The 22,358-nt window shown below is 43.1% G+C and overlaps 1 protein-coding gene across 4 annotated transcripts in view; it reads left to right on the plus strand.

Moving 5' to 3' along the window:
- The window catches only part of ROBO1 (roundabout guidance receptor 1), a 1,387,368-nt gene that overhangs the window by 1,330,005 nt on the left and 35,005 nt on the right, over positions 1-22,358 (plus strand). For all 4 annotated transcript variants that reach the window (XM_073584451.1, XM_073584454.1, XM_073584452.1 and 1 more), the window contains 3 exons: positions 2,452-2,494; positions 4,103-4,257; positions 17,169-17,504. In XM_073584451.1, coding sequence (XP_073440552.1) covers positions 2,452-2,494; positions 4,103-4,257; positions 17,169-17,504 — 534 coding nt within the window. The remainder of the gene's footprint in view (positions 1-2,451; positions 2,495-4,102; positions 4,258-17,168; positions 17,505-22,358) is intronic.

The following is a 22,358-nucleotide window of genomic DNA, read 5'->3' on the forward strand; positions in this document are numbered from 1 at the left end:
CTAATTATAAAATTATGCGTTTATTATGTATAATAAATTAAAAAATATTATTTATATTTATTAAATCAACATACATTTAAATATTTAGTCATTGTTACATATATTGATGATTAATCTAATGATACATTAATTTACATTAATTATTGCAAATGAAAAATATTTATAAATATTAAATCATTATACATTTAAATATTTAGTAATCGTAGCATATATTCATTGATAACTATGAATCTATTTATTAATTTATTTACACTAATTATTTAAAAAATATTACTTATTAAATCATTATTAATTTAAATATTTAAGATTTATATATACAGTTGTGCTCAAAAGTTTACACGTTTTCTCCACTCATGGATAGTGGTTAGGTGAAGCCATATATTGTCAAACTACTGTGTTTTCTCTTTTTAAATCATAATGACAACCCAAAACATCCAAATGACCCTGAACAAAAGTTTACATACCCCATTTCTTAATACCTTGTATTGCACCATCTAACATCAATGACAGCTTGAAGTCTTTTGTGGTAGTTGTGGATGAGGTTCTCTATTTTCTCAGATGGTAAAGCTTCCCACTCTTTTTAGCAAAAAGCCTCCAGTTCCTGGGCTGTATAGCATGAACTATGTGCTTGAGATCTCCCCAGAGTGGCTCAATGATATTGAGGTCAGGAGACTGAGATGGCAACTCCAGAACCTTCACTTTGTTCTGCTGTAGCCAATGACAAGTCGAATTGGCCTTGTGTTTTGGATTGTTGTCTTGTTGGAACGTCCAAGTACGTCCCATGCGCAGCTTCCAGGCTGATGATTGCAAATTTGCCTCCAGTATTTGCTGATAACGTGCTGCGTTCATCTTTCCTTCAACTCTGACCAAGTTTACTGTGCCTTTGTAACTCACACATCCCCAAAACATCAGCGATCCACCTGTGTGCTTTACAGTAAGAATGATGCTCCTTTCATCATAGGCCCTTTTGACCTCTCTCCAAATGTAACGTTTATGATTATGGCCAAAAAGTTCAATTTTGGTCTCATCACTCCACATTACCTTGTTCCAGAAGTTTTGGGGCTTGTCTCTGTGCTGTTTTGCTTATTTTAGGCAAGATACTTTGGCATTTGGACAGTAATGGCTATGTTCTGGTGACTCGACCATGCAGCCCATTTTTCTTCAAGTGCCTCCTTATTGTGCATCTTGAAACAGCCACACTGCTAGTTTTCAGAGAGTACAGTATTTCAGCTGATGACATTAGTGGGTTTTTCTTTGCATCCCGAACAATTTTCCTGGCAGTTGTGGACAAAATTTTTGTTGGTCTACCTGACCGTGGTTTTGTTTTTACAGATCCCCCTGTTTTTCCATTTGTTATTCACAGTTTGAACGCTGCTGTCTGGCTTTATCAATTCCCTGGATATCTTTTTGTATCCCTTTCCTGTTTTATACAGTTCAACTACCTTTTACCGTAGATCCGGTGTCAATTCTTTTGCTTTCCCCATGACTCACAATCCAGAAACATCAGTGGCTGGATGAAAGATGCAAGAGCCTGTCTGGATCCCAGAAATTCACTCAGCTTTTATGCACACACACTGATTACAAGCAAACAGGTCACAGGTGAGGATGTCACCTTTAGTAGCCATTCAAACCCATTTTTGTCAACTTCTGTGCATATGTTATCAGGCCAAAATCACCAGGGTATGTGAACTTTTGATCAGGGTTATTTGGATGTTTTTGGTTGTCATTATGATTTAAAAAGAGAAAAACCAGTAGTATGACAATAAATGGCTTCACCCAACCACTAACCATGAGTGGAGAAAAAGTTTTGGTGATATTTATATTACCTGAAAAAAGGCCAAGAAAGCAAAAAATCTGCTGGGGTATGTAAACTTTTGAGCACAACTGTATACATATATAATAACAGACAATGATTATAAAAAATTGTACAAAATACGAAGAAAGGAAAACAGTTTAAACACGTATGACTGTCTATGCGTATGTATGTATAGATATATATACACACGTATATTTGACAGATATATTGTATGTCTCAAACTAACATCCAAGTTTCTCTTTTTTTTAGAATATTTTCTTGACAATTTTCCAAGCCATCCTTGGGCCAGAACAAGTCATCCATTATGTTAAAAATAACACCCAAGAATCCTAGCGATCAATCTCGCATCAAAACAAGTTGTCATATTCCCGGCCTCAGTCCTTCATCTTTAAGATTTATCACTCCTGTTATCAGGTGCATGGGAAAGAATAGATTCTGCAAGGAAACGACGTGCTAAATAATAGATTAAACACATTGCACATTAGCATCTGCTGATTGACCAAACACCAGGAGTAACCCAGGCCGCCATTATCCATCTTCAGACTTTGTATTTGTGATATCATTGCTGAATGATGTCTTTAAGATTTTTTTTTAATTTTTTTTATTCTTTTTTTTTTTTTTTTTTTTTTTTTTAGTGGCGTACCAGCGAGGTGGGGAAGCTGTGAGCAGTGCAGGAAGGTGAGAAAATATATATTTCCTGCCAAAAATGTATACATCTCTTCTGTCATTCTGTTTTTATAGTGAACAATGAGCTGCGGGCTCTGTTTTTTACCGAGACGCTTAAATCTTCTGTTTATGTCTCCTTTGAAGATCCGTCCTGCACGGACGGGGCTCTCTCATGTATTATTTAGTATTTTTTCAGCATATATGTGGCATAATTAAGCGTTGCAAGCAGCATGCCGCCGATTGTATCTGTCGGCAAACGTGTTTATGTACCAGTCTGAATATGTGCACATAATTAAGTGTAGAGGCCACTTTTATGGCTCCCTTATAAGTAATATTACATGTGGCCACCAGAGGGCGAGCTTTATCCAGGAATTTTTTTTTTTTAAAAAAAGGCAGCTGACTCTCATGTGAATGTATAATGGAAATATAAAACCAGAAACTACTTATATTATGCAAACTATTTTATTATTATGCAAACTATTTTATTAATTTTTTTTCTTACAAAAATATTACATCTGTGATCTCATTTTATAGACATTTAAATTTTAATACATTTCAAAGGTCAAAGCTTCTCCTTCTTTTGGTCCTCTTGACCTAATCTCCATCAATTCTTCCATCATATTTCATTGCCATTTGAAACGACATGATATTTGCCCTTTGGTGCAACATTTTACAGATATTTTTATTTTTTTTACCCACGGCGCAGCGCTATTTATACAAACAAGATCAAAGCTGTTTTGAACATATGAAAAACTTTAAAAAAAATCAAGTATGTGATAGGATATGCCCTAAAAAGTCCTCAAACCAATCCTTTTATGCAATCATCATATTATATAGCCCTGTGCACTTGCAATTGCTCATTTTTCTCTTCTACCCAGCTAATTCTTCTCTTTTCCATTACTTCTATGACGTCACGTGATTAGAAGCAGACTAGCTGAATCCTTCTAAGCTCTATGTAGAAACAGGAGGTCAATTTTCCCTGTATGAGTCATGAGTCACTGCTAATGTCCCTGGCAAGGGGACAAGCCAAGCAGCTGGGTCAGGAGATGAAGAGAGGGAGGATAAATGCAGGGACACGAGACTTCCTGTTTCTACATAGAGCAGAGAAGAGCGAAGAATTAGCTGGGTAGAAAGGCAAAATGAGCAATTGTAAGTTCACATTGCTATATAATATGATGACTGCACTATATTTAGGGGATAAAAACTTTGATGCGAGGAGTGCATCTTTATGGCAGCAGCTCTTGTTTCCATTTTTTTTTTCCTTTTGAAAAAGGATGCATTTTAGTATCTTTTTGAATCCTATACAATTCCATGACAAAAAAAGGAAATTATCCTCATATTTGTGACTTGCATGCATTGCATTAAAAAAAGCAACCCTAAATAAGTTACAAAAAGAAATAAATATAGATGCAACTCAAAACTGCCATCTGGTGGTAATAGGTGTTATTTCAGGCGGTTATACGTCTTAAATAATTCCAGACTGATGCTTCTTCTATATCAAATGTTTTAACTGAGTTGCACACAGGATACTAAAGGTGCCACTGTTATATTCCATGTATTTTTTTTTTTTGCTATGATGCATGTATCTTGCTGATATCCTTATTTCTTTTTGTATTGCAGACCAGGACTCTTAAATATTTCCGAGCCTGCTGCTCAGCCTTGGCTTGCAGATACCTGGCCAAACACAGGTGGCAATCACAATGAGTGCCCTATTAATTGCTGCACATCTGGGAACGGAAGCAGCGACAACAATCTGGCCACTTACAGCCGACCAGGTTAGGACATGGAACGATGGGATGTGGAAAATACGGCGACTTAGACTAAAGAATATCTAAATGAAATGTTTCCTTTTTTTTTGCAACGATATTGTCAATATTATTTTAGATGAATATAAGACACGCGTTTCTTAGGTCCTGGGAGAATCGGTGGCAATCGGCACGGCTGTCATAGATATGGAGGATGCAGAAATATCTGTATACTTATATATAAAATACCGACCACCATCAATAATGGTACTCCATGCTGGAGGTTTGGGGGTCTGTTATGATTTCTACATTTCCTGCTGTGATAATTCACCGGTATTCTCCCAGCGAGCAGTACCGACTCCTCGTCCTCCATTTCCTTCACCGGTGGGGCACAATCTGGGTAAAAGAAAAATAAAGTCATTTTAGAATAAATGATATGTATAGCAAAAGAGGAAGGTGGTGAGTTTACTATTAGGTAATTTAGGGTTTTCTGGAAACAGATATTTCAACCTAGAAAAACATGTCTGGAGGTCAGGAATTGTCCAGAGCTGTAAATTTGATGTCATTTACTCTCCGTCCGGCCAACGTTGCCACATTCAGACCTCGTTACATCCTGGCGCTTATTCCCAGAAGTGGCTCCTCGTACCGCTGAATGGCTCATTCACTTGTTGTCACTGCGGAGTGGTTTACAAGCATTCATTGTCTTAGTCAGCATGTGTGTATAATGCCTGCCATGCTGAGCACAAGCCCTAGCCTTCCCCGATAAGCTTTAATAAGGACTAAGCCATCTCCTACTCCCCGGTAGGATTGTGCTGCGTGCTATACCAGGCTGTGGGGAATCGCAGGGCGCAAGTCCTCAGCTCAGAACTGCTGCCAAATGCAGCGTCCGAAATCATATATATATATATATATATATATATATATACTGTAAATATGTCCATATAGTCTTCAAAGGCAATTTCCAGATGTGATTTCATTTTTTTTATTCTAATTCTTCAAAATGCTGTGAAGATTCATTTCTCATTAGTTCCTTAAGGTGGTGGGAACCCTGGTCGTCTGAAAATAAGCTCCAAACACACATAAAGAGACTCACAGACACATATGCACACACACTAACACATACACAGAGACACATACAATGACAGACACACAGAGACACATACACCACACCTACGGACACACACATGCACAGACACATATACAGTCATATGTTAAAGTTTGGGCACCCCTATTAATGTTAACCTTTTTTCTTTATAACAATTTTGGTTTTTGCAACAGCTATTTCAGTTTCATATATCTAATAACTGATGGACTCAGTTATATTTCTGGATTCAAGTGAGGTTTATTGTACTAACAGAAAATGTGCAATCTGCATTTAAACAAAATTTGACCGGTGCAACAGTATGGGCACCCTTATCATTTTCTTGATTTGAATACTCCTAACTACTTTTTACTGACTTCCTGAAGCACTAAATTGGTTTTGTAACCTCATTGAGCTTTGAACTTCATAGCCAGGTGTATCAAATCATGAGAAAAGGTATTTAAGGTGGCCACTTGCAAGTAGTTCTCCTATTTGATTCTCCTATGAAGAGTGGCATCATGGGCTCCTCAAAACAACTCTCAAATGATCTGAAAACAAAGATTATTCAACATAGCTTTTCAGGGGAAGGATACAAAAAGTTGTCTCAGAGATTTAACCTGTCAGTTTCCACTGTGAGGAACATAGTAAGGAAATGGAAGAACCCAGGTACAGTTCTTGTTAAGCTCAGAAGTGGCAGGCCAAGAAAAATATCAGAAAGGCCGAGAAGAAGAATGGTGAGAACAGTCAAGGACAATCCACAGACCACCTCCAAAGACCTGCAGCATCATCTTGCTGCAGATGGTGTCACTGTGCATCGGTCAACAATACAGCGCACTTTGCACAAGGAGAAGCTGTATGGGAGAGTGATGCGAAAGAAGCCGTTTCTGCAAGCACGCCACAAACAGAGTCGCCTGAGGTATGCAAAAGCACATTTGGACAAGCCAGTTACATTTTGGAAGAAGGTCCTGTGGACTGATGAAACAAAGATTGAGTTGTTTGGTCATACAAAAAGGCGTTATGCATGGAGGCTAAAAAACACAGCATTCCAAGAATAACACTTGCTACCCACAGTTAAATTTGGTGGAGGTTCCATCATGCTTTGGGGCTGTGTGGCCAATGCCGGCACCAGGAATCTTGTTAAAGTTGAGGGTCGCATGGATTCAACTCAGTATCAGCAGATTCTTGACAATAATGTGCAAGAATCAGTGACGAAGTTGAAGTTACGCAGGGGATGGATATTTCAGCAAGACAATGATCCAAAACACCGCTCCAAATCTACTCAGGCATTCATGCAGAGGAACAATTACAATGTTCTGGAATGGCCATCCCAGTCCCCAGACCTGAATATCATTGAACATCTGTGTGATGATTTGAAGCGGGCTGTCCATGCTCGGCAACCATCAAACTTAACTGAACTGGAATTGATTGTAAACAGGAATGGTCACAAATACCTTCATACAGGATCCAGGAGCTCATTAATAGCTACAGAAAGCGACTAGAGGCTGTTATTTTTGCAAAAGGAGGATCTACGAAATATTAATGTCACTTTTATGTTGAGGTGCCCATACTTTTGCACCGGTCAAATTTTGTTTAAATGCAGATTGCACATTTTCTGTTAGTACAATAAACCTCATTTGAATCCAGAAATATAACCGAGTCCATCAGTTATTAGATATATGAAACTGAAATAGCTGTTGCAAAAACCAAAATTGTTATAAAGAAAAAAGGTTAACATTAATAGGGGTGCCCAAACTTTAACGTATGACTGTACACAGAGACACATACACTGACACACAGACACAGACACACAAATACACAGTGGACACATACACTGACACACATACAGAGACATACACAGAGACACATAGACACAGACACATATGTGGGGAGGAGGACTCCCAGACAGTGACTGGGCCAGTACCCAGGGGACCGCCATCAGGGTTCCTGAGGGAACAATACTGGGAGAACAGTAAAGGGAGAGACATGACTGGAGTTGTCAGGGCAACAGGGGGCGGGGCGAGGACAAAAGGAGCAGGGGGCGCGCTCAAGTGGCAGTTGGGAGAGAGTGTGACAGGAGGCAGGAAGCCGGGTGATTTGAGTGGACATGGACAGGGGCCTGTGAGGAGGATACTGCGCACTCACCGACAAGTGAGATGTGAGAGTCTTTTACCGGAGGCCGCTTCCCGCCCACGTTCACAGAGAGCCACGCCCGCCGTCCCCCGCCCTTGTGAGACAGATCCCTTTCCTCAGGTCGCGGCTGTGGCTACGCATAAAACGGCCACAGAGGCTTGGACACTGCCCCCCGGCCTTCTACCACCACGGCGACCCTGTCATCACCGGCCTCAGGGGATGCCACCTCGCCATAGGCGACATTAGAGGCCCTTGTCCAGGCCACAGAGGGACCCTTAGCGGAGGACGGCCGCTGGACATTTATGGGAACTGCGTCATTAACGCGCCCCACCGGCATAATTTCTTCAGGGCCTGTTGCGCCCCACCGGCATCGTTTCTTCAGGGCCTGTTGCTCCCCACCGGCATCGTTTCTTCAGGGCCTGTTGCGCCCCACCGGCATCGTTTCTTCAGGGCCTGTTGCGCCCCACCGGCATCGTTTCTTCAGAGCCTGTTGCACCCCAACGGCACCGCTTCTTCAGGGCCTGTTGCGCCCAAGTCTTCCCGGAATATCGAGGTGTCAAGACAGCCGCATCAACTATCTCAAAGCGGCCGCATCTGCGATCCCGACTGATGCAAGGAAGGATAAGTGGACTATAGCAATAAGTACCAAAGTTTGGGCATATTTCGGTCTTTGTCACCCGAACTAGCCAGGTACTTCCCGCTACTTAGAAAAGTATTGTTTATTTTATTGAGTCCCTGTGAGGACAGATTTGTGTTATCCCTTCTTTTGCCTGTTCAGCATAGGCCAAGTGGCGCCAGTTTATAAAAGTTGATTACACAAGTCATACCCTGTCTCGTGTCTCGTCACTGCATCCTGAGAATCTGCCCGAACCCTACACGGCGTAGTCGGCAGGATGCAGTCTCCGAGCGTGGACAGTGGTGCTCCCGATCAGGGTGGAGCTGTCAACTCTACAAATAATGAGGGACCCCGCTCCAACATTTCATTGGGGGTCATGCTGAACAACCTGCCTAGATTCTCCGGCTCCAATACTATGTTATGGAGCTGGACAGAGCGGATGCGGGGGCTCTTTCGGATGCATCCAATGACCCCTGATCTGGAAGCCGAGGTGGCACTCATGGCACTGGACAGGGAGGTGCGGAGGTCAGTGATGTTGAAACCTCCGGGGCACCGCAACACTTTTGAAAAAGTGTTACAGATAGTAGAACAGACCCATGGGGACCCTACTAATGTGGGAGAGTTAAGAACCCGTTTGTTTAGTCGGATGCAAGTAGAGGGGGAGACGATCACAGAGTATATGAATGTCCTCCAAGAATTGCATACGGCTATTGAAAGAAAGGATGGGGTAGGGGTAGGACCTGTTGACATTACCCTACGTGACCTACTGGTCACTGGTTTGCGAGATCCATTAGTCAAACAGGCACTGTGGGAACAGATCAGAATGAATCCCCGAATAGACTTTTCGGAAGTGAGAAGTCAGGCACGTGCTCGAGAGCAGGAGTAGGGGATGGTGGTCCTTGTGGGGAAAGTCTGAGGTGTGGAGGCCTCCGCGAATGCAGTCGAGGAGCCTCAGTGGGTGGAGGAGATGAAGCAAGAGCTGAAAAACATTAAGGGTGAGTTGGCTGAAGTAAAGAGAAGAACTGAGACCGGGACTGGACGTCCTAGCTTTAATCCCGGCTCCTGGGGATCACGCTCCCCGCGGGGTGGTCAGCCTACACAGGCCCGGTGTTTTGAGTGTGGAGAACCAGGACACTTCGCCCGAGAGTGTCCACGGCGTGGGAGATACCCACCCCGGCGGCCATTAAACTAAAGGGCTCCGGGCTGGGGGGACACCGCTCGGAGTCGAAAACCACAACTAGGGGTGGTGGAAGTCCCGAAGATTTGGTAGTAAAGTGTCCAGTGGTTTGGGCAGAAGTGGAGGGCCGGGCCGTCCGGTGTCTGGTAGACACGGGGTCACAAGTAACCACCATGCCTGCAACGTACATTCAACAAAACTTCCCGGAGGCAGCAAGACCCCAGTGGGGGCCCATGATTAGACTAATAGCCACCAACCAATTTCTGATCCTGGTTGCCGGGGTAGTGTGGGTGCAGGTGACGTTGTGCAGTAAATCCCTTGGTCGCAGAGGGGTGGTGCTTACTCAAGGAGAAGCTGATCAGCGGCACCCCGTCACCCTAGGCATGAATATTTTACGTGAGTTCGGCAACTTGCTACTAAATGATCCCACACAGAAAATTCTGAAGCAGTGGGGTTCTCGCACAGCTCAGGGGCAGGTATTCCAGCAGCTGGTGCGAGGTGCGCGGGTGCATCAGGACTGCCATGAGGGCGAGGCTCTGGGCAAGGTCATCGCGTCAGCAGCTCCCCTGCTTGTGCTACCTCCTGGACAGACAGTGGTGGCCCTGCCAATTCGAGCACTGATACCTTTGGAGGGCGTGGAGGTGCAGGTGGAGCCGTGTCACTCAGAGCGCTTACCTCCTGGCATACTGGTGGCCCGTTCCCTGGCTACGTTGCAAAAAGGAACCGTCCTGGTACGCTGCGTTAACCTTGAAGACCGAGACACCGTTCTGAAAGCACAGACTGTACTGGCCAAACTAGTAAGGCCTTTAGAAGAAGTATTGCCAGCTCCCGTGGTTCAATTACGAGTACACCCCGAGGATCCTTGGGAAGTAACAATACGAACCTTACAGGCCCACGAAGTCTCGGCACAAGAGAAGGGCCGAAATATTTTGGAGCAAATGTGGGCCGAGCTTTCTGGTTTAACTGCAGCCCAACTCTCACAGATAAAACATTTCTTGGACAGTACCATGAAGTATTTGCTAGTCATGAGGACATTTTGGGTGTACCACCGCCATCACTCATGAAATCCCCACAGCAGGAGCGGCCCCTATCCGGGAACGATATCGACAGATTCCGCCACAACTCTATCAGGAGGTGAAAACTTTGCTGGCCCAAATGTTGCAAAAAGGGGTGATACGGGAAAGTCAAAGCCCCTGTGCGGCCCCAATCATGTTGGTCCGGAAGAAAGATGGTACACTACGATTCTGTGTGGATTATCGTAAACTGAATGCTTGCACTATTAAAGACTCATATCCACTGCCCCGCATAGAAGAATCCCTGTCCGCCTTGGGAAAAGCAACATATTTTTCAGCCCTGGACTTGGCCAGTGGGTACTGCCAGGTGCCCATGTCAGAAGAAGATATAGCCAAGACGGCGTTCATATTGCCCATGGGACTGTTTGAGTTTAATCGGATGACGTTTGGGCTGGCCAATGCCCCTGGGACCTTTCAGCGATTGATGGAGCGGTGTCTGGGAGATCTCAATTTTGAGGCTACGTTGATCTATCTGGACGACATCATCGTCTATGCCGCCACCTTTGAGGACCACCTGAAGCAGTTGGGACAGGTACTCAGCCGGTTGCAAAAGTAAGGGTTGAAGGTGATGCCTCAGAAATGCCACCTGTTTCGCTCTCAGATTGAGTATCTGGGACATGTAGTTTCGGCAGAGGGTGTGAGGGCCATCCCAGGAGAAGGTTGCTGCTATCCAGGAATGGCCTACCCCCAAGACTGTGAAAGATGTGTGGGCATTTCTGGGGTTAGCCGGATATTACCGTCGTTTCGTGAAGAATTTTGCATGTCGAGCTCGAGCCCTGCACGACCTGCTGAAGGGGGCTTCCGCAGGGGCCAATGGGCGAAAAGTCCAGTGGCAACACCCTCAGGAAGAGGCCTTCCGAGACCTCAAGGCTGCGCTCTCAGATGCGCTCTCAGATGCCCCAGTGTTGGCTTATGCGAATTTCTCACAACCGTTCATCTTGCACACTGACGGGAGTCTTCACGGGCTGGGGGCTGTTGTCACAGGTTCAGGATGGCCAGGAGAGGGTGATCGCATATGGAAGCCGCTCACTCCATGACCTCAAGCGTAACCCTGACAGCTCCTTCAAGCTCGAGCTCCTCGCAGTGGTGTGGGCCATGATAGAGAGATTCGCTGAGTACCTAGCGGGCTCCGAGGTGGTGGTGCGAACTGACAACAACCTGCTGGCTCATTTGGAAAACGCCAAGTTGGGGGCTCTGGAACAGTGATGGGTGGCCCGGATGGCGAAGTACAATTCTAAGATTATCTACAAAAGAGGGGCCGATAATGTCCATCCAGAAGCCCTCTCCAGGATTCGACATACAACTCCAGGACAGAATCGAGACGAAGAATTAGAAGGAGAGGAAATACCGTTCGCTCTCACTGCTGCCGTGCTCACAACTGACAAAAAATATCTTCTTCTGAGACCCCAAAGGGCATACTGGAACAATCCCGGGATAAGTGGATACAACAGCAACAAGAAGACGAAGATGTTGGCCTCCTCAGAACGTGGGTCGCCGCAGGGCAATTACCCACTAATTCCCAACGACAAAATTTGACTCAAGACCTGTTGCTTTTGCTGCGACAATGGGAGAGGTTGGTTATACGGAAGGGACTATTGTATCATAAAATAATATCACAAACAACCTCGATGACGGTTTGGCAGGAGGTTATGCCAGGAGCCCAACTTCACGTATTAGCTCGGGAGGCTCACGAAAAAGGGGCCCACTTCGGAACAAAAAAAAACTGCAATAGTTGCAACAGAAAGTTTACCACCCGTGCTTGCCGGCTGTTATGGACGAAATTTGCCGGACCTTCCGCTTATGCGAATTAGCCAAACCACCCCCTCAGCGAGCAGCAACACAGACTATTGTGATCTCAGCGCCCCTTGAGCTCCTGACGGTGGATTATCTGACCATTGGGCCTGCATTTCAGGGATACAAACACTGTCTCGTTATGGTAGATCATTTCACCAAGTTCGCTGTGGTCACCCCCACTCGGGATCAGACCGCAGTCAGCTGCCTCCGCAATTTGTAGAAACTTTATACAAGTATACGGCTGTCCTCAACGAATACATTCTGATCAGGGAGCATGTTTTTTGGGAAAAGTCATGGAAGAACTACATCACCTCTATGGAACTGACAAATCCCGGGCCACACCGTATCACCCGCAAGGGAATGGGGCTTGTGAACGATTTAATCAGACATTGATTCAGGTGTTGCGCACTCTGGAGAGTGACAAGAAGGCCCATTGGCCCGAATATGTTTCTGAATTAGTTTGGGTCTATAACAATAGGGTACATCGAGTGACTGGCTATACCCCCTACTCCTTTTTGTTCGGACGAGAAGGTATAGGGATCACGGAGGTGGAGTTGGACCCCGAAGAGCCTCAGCCCTGGACTGGAGTGTTGTCTTGGGTCCGAAATCATCGCCACCGGTTGCAAACTCTTCACCGAATTGTACACAACAAGCTCCGAGACTGGGAACACCCAGGGAAGGATGCTACCCCACCCCCTCACCTCCAAAGCGGGGACCGGGTGCTTGTACTAGATCAACGCCCCCGGAACAAACTAGAGCCGCGTTGGGAAGAGAGTTGATGATTACACAAGTCATACCCTGTCTCGTGTCTCGTCACTGCATCCTGAGAATCTGCCCGAACCCTACACATACACACACACAAACACATACACACACACACATACACACACAGAGATACATACAAGCACAGAGATACAGACACATATAAATACACAGATGCACAGACACACATACATACACACAGACAGAAACACTCAAAGTTAGGGTTTAAAATACCAGTAAGTGTCTGTCACCACTAGAGGGAGTGTTGGAGTTTACTGCATACTTGTCATACATTTAGTTCAATAATAAAATAATATGCAGTAAGCTCCAATACCCCCTCTAGTGGTGGCTGCATGTCACTTATAATTTAAAAAGGAACTTGACGGCAGATTTACGCTTCTACAGACTTTCTGTGTGTATAGGAATAGATCTGTCAGTCTAAGGAGAGCAGGGCAGGAAAAAGCCACATATTCGGACTAGTCATGTGAGATGCATGTTCCCAGGCCAACTTTTCAAAGTATATTTTTTCTCAAGCACCACAGACTTTCAGAATAAAACCTACACGGCTTTAATAAGTCTAATTCATGTTACCAGTGGTTTGTACAGCATGCATCTCTTCACAGGTACCTTTTTAAAGAGGTTGTCCACTACTCTTTGATGACCTATCCTTAGGAGTCCCAACACCTGGCACCCCCACTGATCTGTCGTTATCAGAGTCGGCAATGGCTGGATAAATAGTCACTTGTGGATCTGCTCCGTCTTCTGATAGTGGCCGAAGCAGGGTACTGCACATTCTCCTCCTATTCAAATCAGTCGGTGCCAGACACCTAGACCACAAGATTTGAAAAATCACCCAGTGTGTTAATGAAACTGCTGAGCAAGCTTTCCATAGAAATCAATGATGAAAAATACTCAAATACATTAATCTAAGAGAGTTTTCATTATGGCATTCAACTCATGCCAGTTATCGGAGGGCACACGTTATGGACTAGCTCCATCCCCATCATCACACGTGAAAAGATGTCTAGCTATATGCTGCTTCTCTTTATTACATTATAGGGTCTATGGTGTTTGAGTTTAGTCCTGAAATCCTTGGATTAGTAAAACTTCTCTTATACTTCATCGTTAATGTCCCAACTGCAGCATTGTGCTGAAATCTGAGGTTGTTGCCAGAAATTGTAAATGCGCAGCACATCGTTTATGGAGGCACATAATATGTTACGTGTAGCTCCACAGAAATATGGCATGAAAGAATGTTTTTGTGCATCAAACATAGTAAAGTGCGTCTCTTATCACATGCGCGGAGTTAATCGAGTCTAATCAGTAAGAAGGTACCAATATTTCCAGGTTCTGTATTCCCAAAAACCAAACCTGTGTGTGATTAGGATTTGGACACAGTGAACCTGCTCCATCTGGTATGGGTTTAGGCGGCAGTAAAAGTCTTATAAGTCTCTTAACGGCTCCAGAGCTCATATTTAGAATGATATCGGAGTCTATGTGTTAACGCTAATTACTGTTTAAAACCAGTCATTTTCTTATAATTGATGTCAGAGTCTATAAATTCCATATGGGGTGTCAGGGAATGGTTATTGTTGGCCCTTTCCCAGTTCCAAGAATCCTTTTACCTACAATAAATTACCATCTATACAGATGTACTGAATAAAATGTCCCATTGGTTAGTGTCAAGGGCATAGGCGCAATCTACACAGCAGATATGGGGCCCTTACGGGTCCCATTGGTAAGTGTCAAGGTTATAGACGCAGTCTATACAGCAGTAAGGAGTTCTTATGGGTCCCACTGGTCATTTTTATGGGCATAGACGCAGTCCATACAGAGGGTATGGGACCGGTTGTGAATTCCCTTGCTCGGAGTTCTGAGTCGAAGCTCCCTCTGCTCCCTCTGGTGGTTACTGAGAGTAGTGGAGCTGGCCAGGTTGATGGAGGTTCCCCACATGACGACGATAATTGGGAACCTGGGATTACTGGCTGGGAGCATATAATTGAGCTGGCTGCTCTTGGAGGTTGCTGGTGATTTCCTCCGTGTGCATTTGGAGTTCTTTTGTCCCCTGCCTGATCTGCATGGTTCAGCTAAGTGATTCTTTTGCTAATCCTTTGCATCTAATCTGGTTGTGTCTTTTTTTTGCTTTCTGTTTTACTGCTAGGGTTCAGCGTGCTCCCTGCTGGGGGCAGCACTGGGCCCTGCTTCATATGTTGCAGCTTGTTCAGTCCCCTGTTATGTTAGTATCTTTTTGCTTTGCTGCCAGATTATATCGGAGTGCTGATCTAGTGGGGGTGAGGTCGTGTGACCTCAGGTTTGTTGTATATCAGAAGTGTTGGACTTTTTTAGGGTTTTGTGCATGATTGCAGACAGTATCTTTTCTGTCCTGTTCTGTCTAGACAGCTTTGGCCCCACCGTTTGCTCAGTCTGTTCTCTGCCTATGTTTGTGTCTCATCTTGTCTCACCGACAATATATGTTTGGGGGCTGTCTATTCCTTTGGGAATCTGCTCCGGGGCAGTTTAGATTTCACCTTTCTATCTTTAGGCTTAGTTAGTTCTCCGGCAGTGACGAAGCGTCTAGGGCATCGTAGGAACGCTCCACGGCTACTGCTAGTTGTGTTGATAGGATCAGGGATCTGCAATCTGCTTAGTTATCAACCTCTCTTGTCTTCTGGTGGCTTAGCCTGTTCCTGCCATCCACCTCGGTGACCCATTCATAACAGGGGCCCTTATAGGTGCCATTAGTTAGTGTCAAGGTTATAGACGTAGTTTATCAGTGGGTATGGGGCCCTTATGGGTGCCATTGGTTAGTGTCAAGGGCATAGACGCCGTCTATTAGCGGGTATGGGGCCCTTATAGGTGCCATTGGTTAGTGTCAAGGGCATAGACGTAGTCTATCAGTGGGTATGGGGCCCTTATGGGTGCCATTGGTTAGTGTCAAGGGCATAGACGCAGTCTATCAGCGGGTATGGGGCCCTTACGAGTGCCATTGGTTAGTGTCAAGGTTATAGACGCAATTTATCAGCGGGTATGGGGCCCTTATGGGTGCCATTTGTTAGTGTTAAGGGCATAGACGCCGTCTAACAGTCGATATGGGGCCCTTATGGGTGCCATTGGTTAGTGTCAAGGTTATAGACGCAGTCTATCAGCGGGTATGGGGCCCTTATGGCTGCCATTGGTTAGTGTCAAGGGCATAGGCACAGTCTATACAGCTTGTATGGGGCCCTTATGGGTTCCATTTGTTAATGTCAAGGTTATAGACTGGGTCTATACAGTGTCCATGGGGCCCTTATACTGAGTGGGACCATTTCTGTTTGGTGTGCATAGGTGAGGTCTCCATAAATGGTGGAGTGCTAAAGATGATCTATCAACAGGTTAAAAGTGTCCACGTCTTTAAACTGTCTTATTTTATTCCTGCTGCTCCCCTGAAAATTCTGTTAGTTCTTTTTTTTTTTTTTAATCTGCCATACTCTTCTAGAGATGTGGACCTTTTTTGCGGTCTTTAGCAAGAGAGCGTGGTTCACAGGATCCTCTAGGGCATGTCTTTAGGCTGCTCTGCATAATAACCTTGTGAGCCATAGCATCTTAGTAAAGACCATTGAAAGCGCCACTAAATAAAAAGACCCATATCTCTGCAACTTTATGGTGAGTTTTAAAAAACAAAAAAGGCTGATTACTCAGGGGAGCAACGGGGATAAAAAAAATGAGCAAACACTGGCCACTTTCAACCTGGTGACAGATCCTCTTTAATGGGATGAAAGTATGTTGAGGGCACCAGAATCTCTTGTTGCAGGTGGCTGGGAGTGTGGTGGTTCAGGCAGCAGTTGAAAGAGGCCTAATTATTGCCTTTGATATAGCAAAATTATCAAGTGCATATGATAATGCGCATATGCAAACTGCACAGTGTGGCTCTTCATTCCCTTTCAATTGAGGCGACTGCACTATGTAATTGATATTAATTTTTGCTACTTTTGTGATATCACAAAACCATAACATGACTGCATTATGGAATAAAGTTGTTGTACCCTATAATAACTCTATATAAAACAGTACAGCCTTTTCTATGTCTCTGCTATAGACATTCAGTCTTTTCTGGCATACACAATTTTTGGTATTTTTGGGTCAATGGATTCCAATGGATATGTTTAGCTTGTATGGTTGGAGCTTCCCCCGGCATAGGGCGTAGATCACACACACAATTTGGACACAGCCCTTATTGGTTAATTCTTAAGACCCTCATCCTCACAAGCAATATTGTTCTTGTGTCCTTAGTTCTTTTCTTTACTCCTATAATCTATCTTTTTTCTTCAGCGGATTGTATCGCCAATTACAACAACCAACTGGACAACAAACAAACCAACCTGATGGTACCCGAGTCGGGTGTTTACAGCGACGTGGACATCAGCAACAAAATCAACGAGATGAAGACCTTCAATAGCCCCAATCTGAAGGATGGACGATTTGTCAGTGGTGCTGGCCAACCCACTCCTTATGCCACCACTCAACTCATCCAGTCAAACATTGGTAATAACATCAACTCATCTAGTGGGGACACAGATGAAAAGCACTGGAAGCCGACTACGCAGCATAAACCGGATGTCGCTCCCATGCAGTACAACATCATGGAGCAAAATAAAATCAACAAAGGTATTAAAAACTTTTCTAATTCCCACATAACAACATTTAACCCTGTAGATGGAGGTAGAATATTTTCTGCGAGGAACAAGGATTACATTATTATTTTTGTTTTTAGATACATTTACTTCAAGAAGAGTACTCAAACTATCTATGGGCCAGACATAGATCTCCCTGAGAATCTTCCTTCAGAGCTTATTATAAATGAAAGGAGGAGTTGCCAATGTGATGGTTAATGGTTGCTCTCTTCTCTCATGATTTCACCGCAAACCTGTGTATGATTACAACAAACACAGTACAGCAGAGCTAAGCTTTGACTTATTACAAACACATCTGCATTTGTTGCTCTACTCTCACTTTGCTTTCACCTCTGCTTGCTGTACTGCTCTTCCCCCCACACTGGCTGCATGTGAGATGGAAGCTAAAGCACAATGAGAGGACTGCAGCTGCAGATGTGTTTGTAATGAGACAAAGATCAGTTCTACTGTACTCTGTTAGTTATAATCACCACAGCTCTGCAGTGAGATCAAGAGAACAGATAGCGGCCATTAGATTTCACTGGTAACTCACTTTTTTTTTTTAAATGAGCTCTGGAGGCAGATTCACAGCGAGATGTATATTCGGCTCATAGATCTTAACAGCTCATTTACGTATTATGAATAACGTAGATTTCTTTGAAATAAGACATTAGATTGTAGATATCAAGGTATCACTTTATTCCGCTATGACTTGCATGTCCATATAGACAGCTTAGGAGGGTTGGTCCTACAGACAAATCCTTTAAGAATTTTTTTTTTCTTGAGGACCAAGATGGACAGATTACTATTACTTTTACACTGCAATATAAGTTATATAGACTGCCCTTGGGTCTCAAATAATTGATTACCATTTTTTCATCAATGGAAAATGTAATAGGGCTTCTCTAGGTCTTTTGGCTATATGTCAAAAGCAACCAATCAAATTCTTGCATGCACTTTCCTGATTGGGTGGTTTGCCTGATGTCATTTCTTAGCTTGGAAGCATCTTTGTGATGATGCCACTGTCTCTATGTGAACTAATAAACTTTGTCCTCATTATTATAAACTGTGGGCATATTGCTTCCATTTTTTAATTTCTTTTCTATATTTAACACCGTGCTCGTACTATAAAAAACTTTACATCCCTCTGTGCCTGGCTGGAGAACTCTGTGCTTGCCACTTCTTCTTATTACTTTTATTACAAGGTGAAGTCTTCTGGGGATCTTGGGCTTAGATCTTTTTAATAAGAAGCACAGCTTTTCCCAGTCTCCTACGACTCGAGCAGAACCGTCAAGCTACTATACATGTAAATGTAGAAGATCGAGATTAACAGTGTCAAAAAGTTAATTAGCACGCGGATAACCTTTGCAACTGAATTTAGTGCTGCAAATAATAAACCACAGATGAAATAAAATCAAATAAAAGAAAATTAATATGGCAAGATTTGATCTAAATGTTCTGGTGGGTGAGGGATTGAATGAAGGAAAGGGAGATATTTAATTCTCGAGGATGACTCTGGACAATCAGTGATCGTCTAATAAAACACAGATCAATATCTGGAGTCTCGTGTCTTATAGTGGAGGAATCAGCAACTCTGCTCATTATCATTATGAATTTTTACTTATTTACATAGAAAATAGGTTGATAAGAGTAGAAGGGATATGAGGCATACTTTAGTCAGATAGATGGATGCAAAAAGATACAGCCGCCTCTTTAACTTCTAACATATATGGAATATATGAAATTTGGACTGCATTACTGCTATATAGAATATACTTATGAAAGAAAGTACTTAGTCATGAGAGCCCACCAGCCACAACAAAGCGATCCTTTCTTTGAAGGGACCCTAAGCCTAATATTTATCAAACATGACTCTTACAGTCTAAAAACCTTAAACAATATAAAGAGCAGGTTGGATCCAGCACTAAATAAAAACAACTTTAGGCATATACAGTGGCTGCTATAGCCTTCTTTGTATATTATGCAGTCACGCCAGCTTGCACCTGTTCACACTTGCTTTATTCTCTTAGTAGGTGCTGGTCAGTTCTTTTTTTAGATATGATTGGAGGGAATATGAGATACATTTGAGATCCCTAACCCCTTCCACTCCAAAAATAGTGCATATTAATGGGCTTTAAAGGCCCATGTGCTATTGTTTCCTTTCATAATGGGGTTGAGAAAGGTTCATACTATGACGCACAACATCGCCTCATGGGCCATTAAAGTCCTAAAATTTGCATTATTTTTGGAGTGCTGCTTCCATTTTCTGTTGATAGATAATAGATAGATAAAACAAATGAAGAGGTTCAAGCCTCAACATTAGAAAAATGGTGGCAGCCTACAGGTTGCAGCCCAACAACATCTTATGAAAATAAACAAAAGTAGGCAGCACACAAAATTTGATATTCAAAGGTGCAGTAAGCTTTTAATCAGCGTGCAATGGAAAAGTTTCTATCGCACACATGGGCTCACTGAACCTTTGAATATGCAATTATGTATGATCCCTACTTTTCTTTATTTTATATAGAAATATACTACAGAATCAAAAGTGTCCAGCATCTCATAACAAAATAAAAAAAAGCGTTAACAGGTACAAGGAGGTGTGACTACATAACTCGAAAACAAAAGAATACAGCAGCACTCTATGCGCTACAATGTGTGCAAGCATCGAATACATGAAATGGAAACGTCATTACTGCTATATAGAACGCACTTATGCAATGAAGGTACGTAGCACATAATTTGGCAGTTTAAATATCATATATCATATATTCAGTGTTTGAACACCTAGATAACATCTAGATAAATAGATAATATACATTAGCTAGACGATTAGATAGATATGAGATAAATAGATAGGTAGATATGAGATAGATAATAGATTGATAGATAGATAGATATCATTTACACATAGATGTGTGCTTATTTGAATATGTATAAGGCACAACTTCCTGTAGATAAGTCACGTGTTCTGCTTTGTGTCTCGTGCTTGGAGTAAATTGATATCAGCGGTAATCTAGAACACCAGGATATACCACACTCCTTTCTTGAGGGCACGTTTCACTAATGTAATATGTTGCGGTAAAGAAAGAAATAGGGATGCCATTTTTTCCTAGGGCTTTAGGCTACAGTACCGTGCAATCCACTTTACTAGCGTGATTTGCAGCAGTGCTGTCCCCAGGATCCAGATCAGTGTCAGCTCTGAACTATTAACCATATCTCAGGAGCCCTCCACATCATAGAATTGAAGGCTCCTCGGTAAAAGGCCAGGTCCGATCACAGCAGCATAGCTGCTCATTGTAGGTGACCTGGTGCTCCAGCACGATACAGAGAGACCTTTATGTGGGCCAGGATTGAGCTATTTGTGGCTAGTCACCACAAAGGATTCCTCCTGAGCTACCTGTAGACATTGATGGGAAACAACAATTGGACTGCACTCAGAAATAATTGACGGTGGCCGCTCTATAATCTTTTCCATGTCAGGGATTTTCATTCATTCATTCATTCATTCATTCATTCATTTATTTATTTATTTATTTATTTTTTGACCTATTAGAAACGAATTGTAAAATTAGAGGGCTGCACATCTGTAAATGACCATCGCCAAGTGATTTTTCTATCATTTTCATCTGTTTTTGTTTTTCCGAGAAGCTGAAATGTTTTCACAGCTGCTGTTGTATTATTTATCCTGCTCATAAACGTGATGGACGTTGACAGGGAACCCAAATATACAAAGCGGCGCAGTCTGTGGCAGGAGAACGCTGCTGGTAGAAATGTGGACCTTATTTATTTTTCATAATTTGGCGCAAATAGAAAGATCCGAAGAGCAGATGCCGATCAGAGGATGGGACTATTTTCAGCATCTATGGATGATTTTACATTATTCCATCGGCAGGGAAATTATATTTAAGGGAACAGCTTACAAAAGACATTCAATTTTTTTCCCAATAAGCTTAAAAAATTAAAATGGTCCCAGTACCACTGATGGTGCCCCTAAGATCCACCAACCTCCATCTTAGGAGGTTAAAGTTGCCAGTGCTGTTGAGACCTTATTGTATATGTCTTCAGTCCAAGCATCAGAGGCCAGAGAGGATGTGGTTAAAAAGTTATAACAGTTTGTTGATCAGTCCGCCACCTACTGAGGGAGGAGGCACTATACCGTATGTACAGATTTGTCATTTGCTCTACTCTATTAGGAGATGGTCATGCTAGATGTGTCTATGGGTGGCCACCCAGTGGCTGTATTGTATATTTTGCTAGTATGTTGGGATAAAGAGTTACATTTCATTGAATTCTAAAAGGGTTGGTCCAAAACCCACATTAATTTTAATCCTTGAATGCTTTTCTGTTTAATGTCATAATCTAATATTTCTTCTAGTACACTGTTATTAAAATGTCCCTATCCTTCCCTCAGTATGCTACTGCTTTAATTTTTTTTTTACTACTTCCTCTTTGATGACACTTCGTTTGAGAATCCTCAGTGTATGGATACTCAAACGAGGTGTCATCAGCTGTCACTGCCGCATCCTCTGCCACCTTCCTGAAACAAAGCACCATCGATTTCAGAGGACAGGCTAGTCACTGCTCTACTGAGCATGTGTCCGTTTTTAATTACGCCTTATGTTCACTATATTCTTGTCACTGTGAGACGTGCACACTGACAGTGCGCTCTCTCACCTTCTCTGATCAGAAGTAACAAACTGTCAAGAAAGTGTATGGTCAGTGTGCATTGTTGAAAGATTACCCGGCATGCAGGAAAAGCAGAAGTAAGGGTCGCCCACGCAAGTTACTTCAATTGAGGAGACACTGATGGTCTCTGCATGCACCCCAGATATTCTTCTTACACTGT

The sequence above is a fragment of the Dendrobates tinctorius genome, unplaced genomic scaffold (assembly GCF_039654945.1).
Source record: "Dendrobates tinctorius isolate UK_male_01 unplaced genomic scaffold, ASM3965494v1 ptg000084l, whole genome shotgun sequence".
NCBI lineage: Eukaryota > Metazoa > Chordata > Amphibia > Anura > Dendrobatidae > Dendrobates > Dendrobates tinctorius.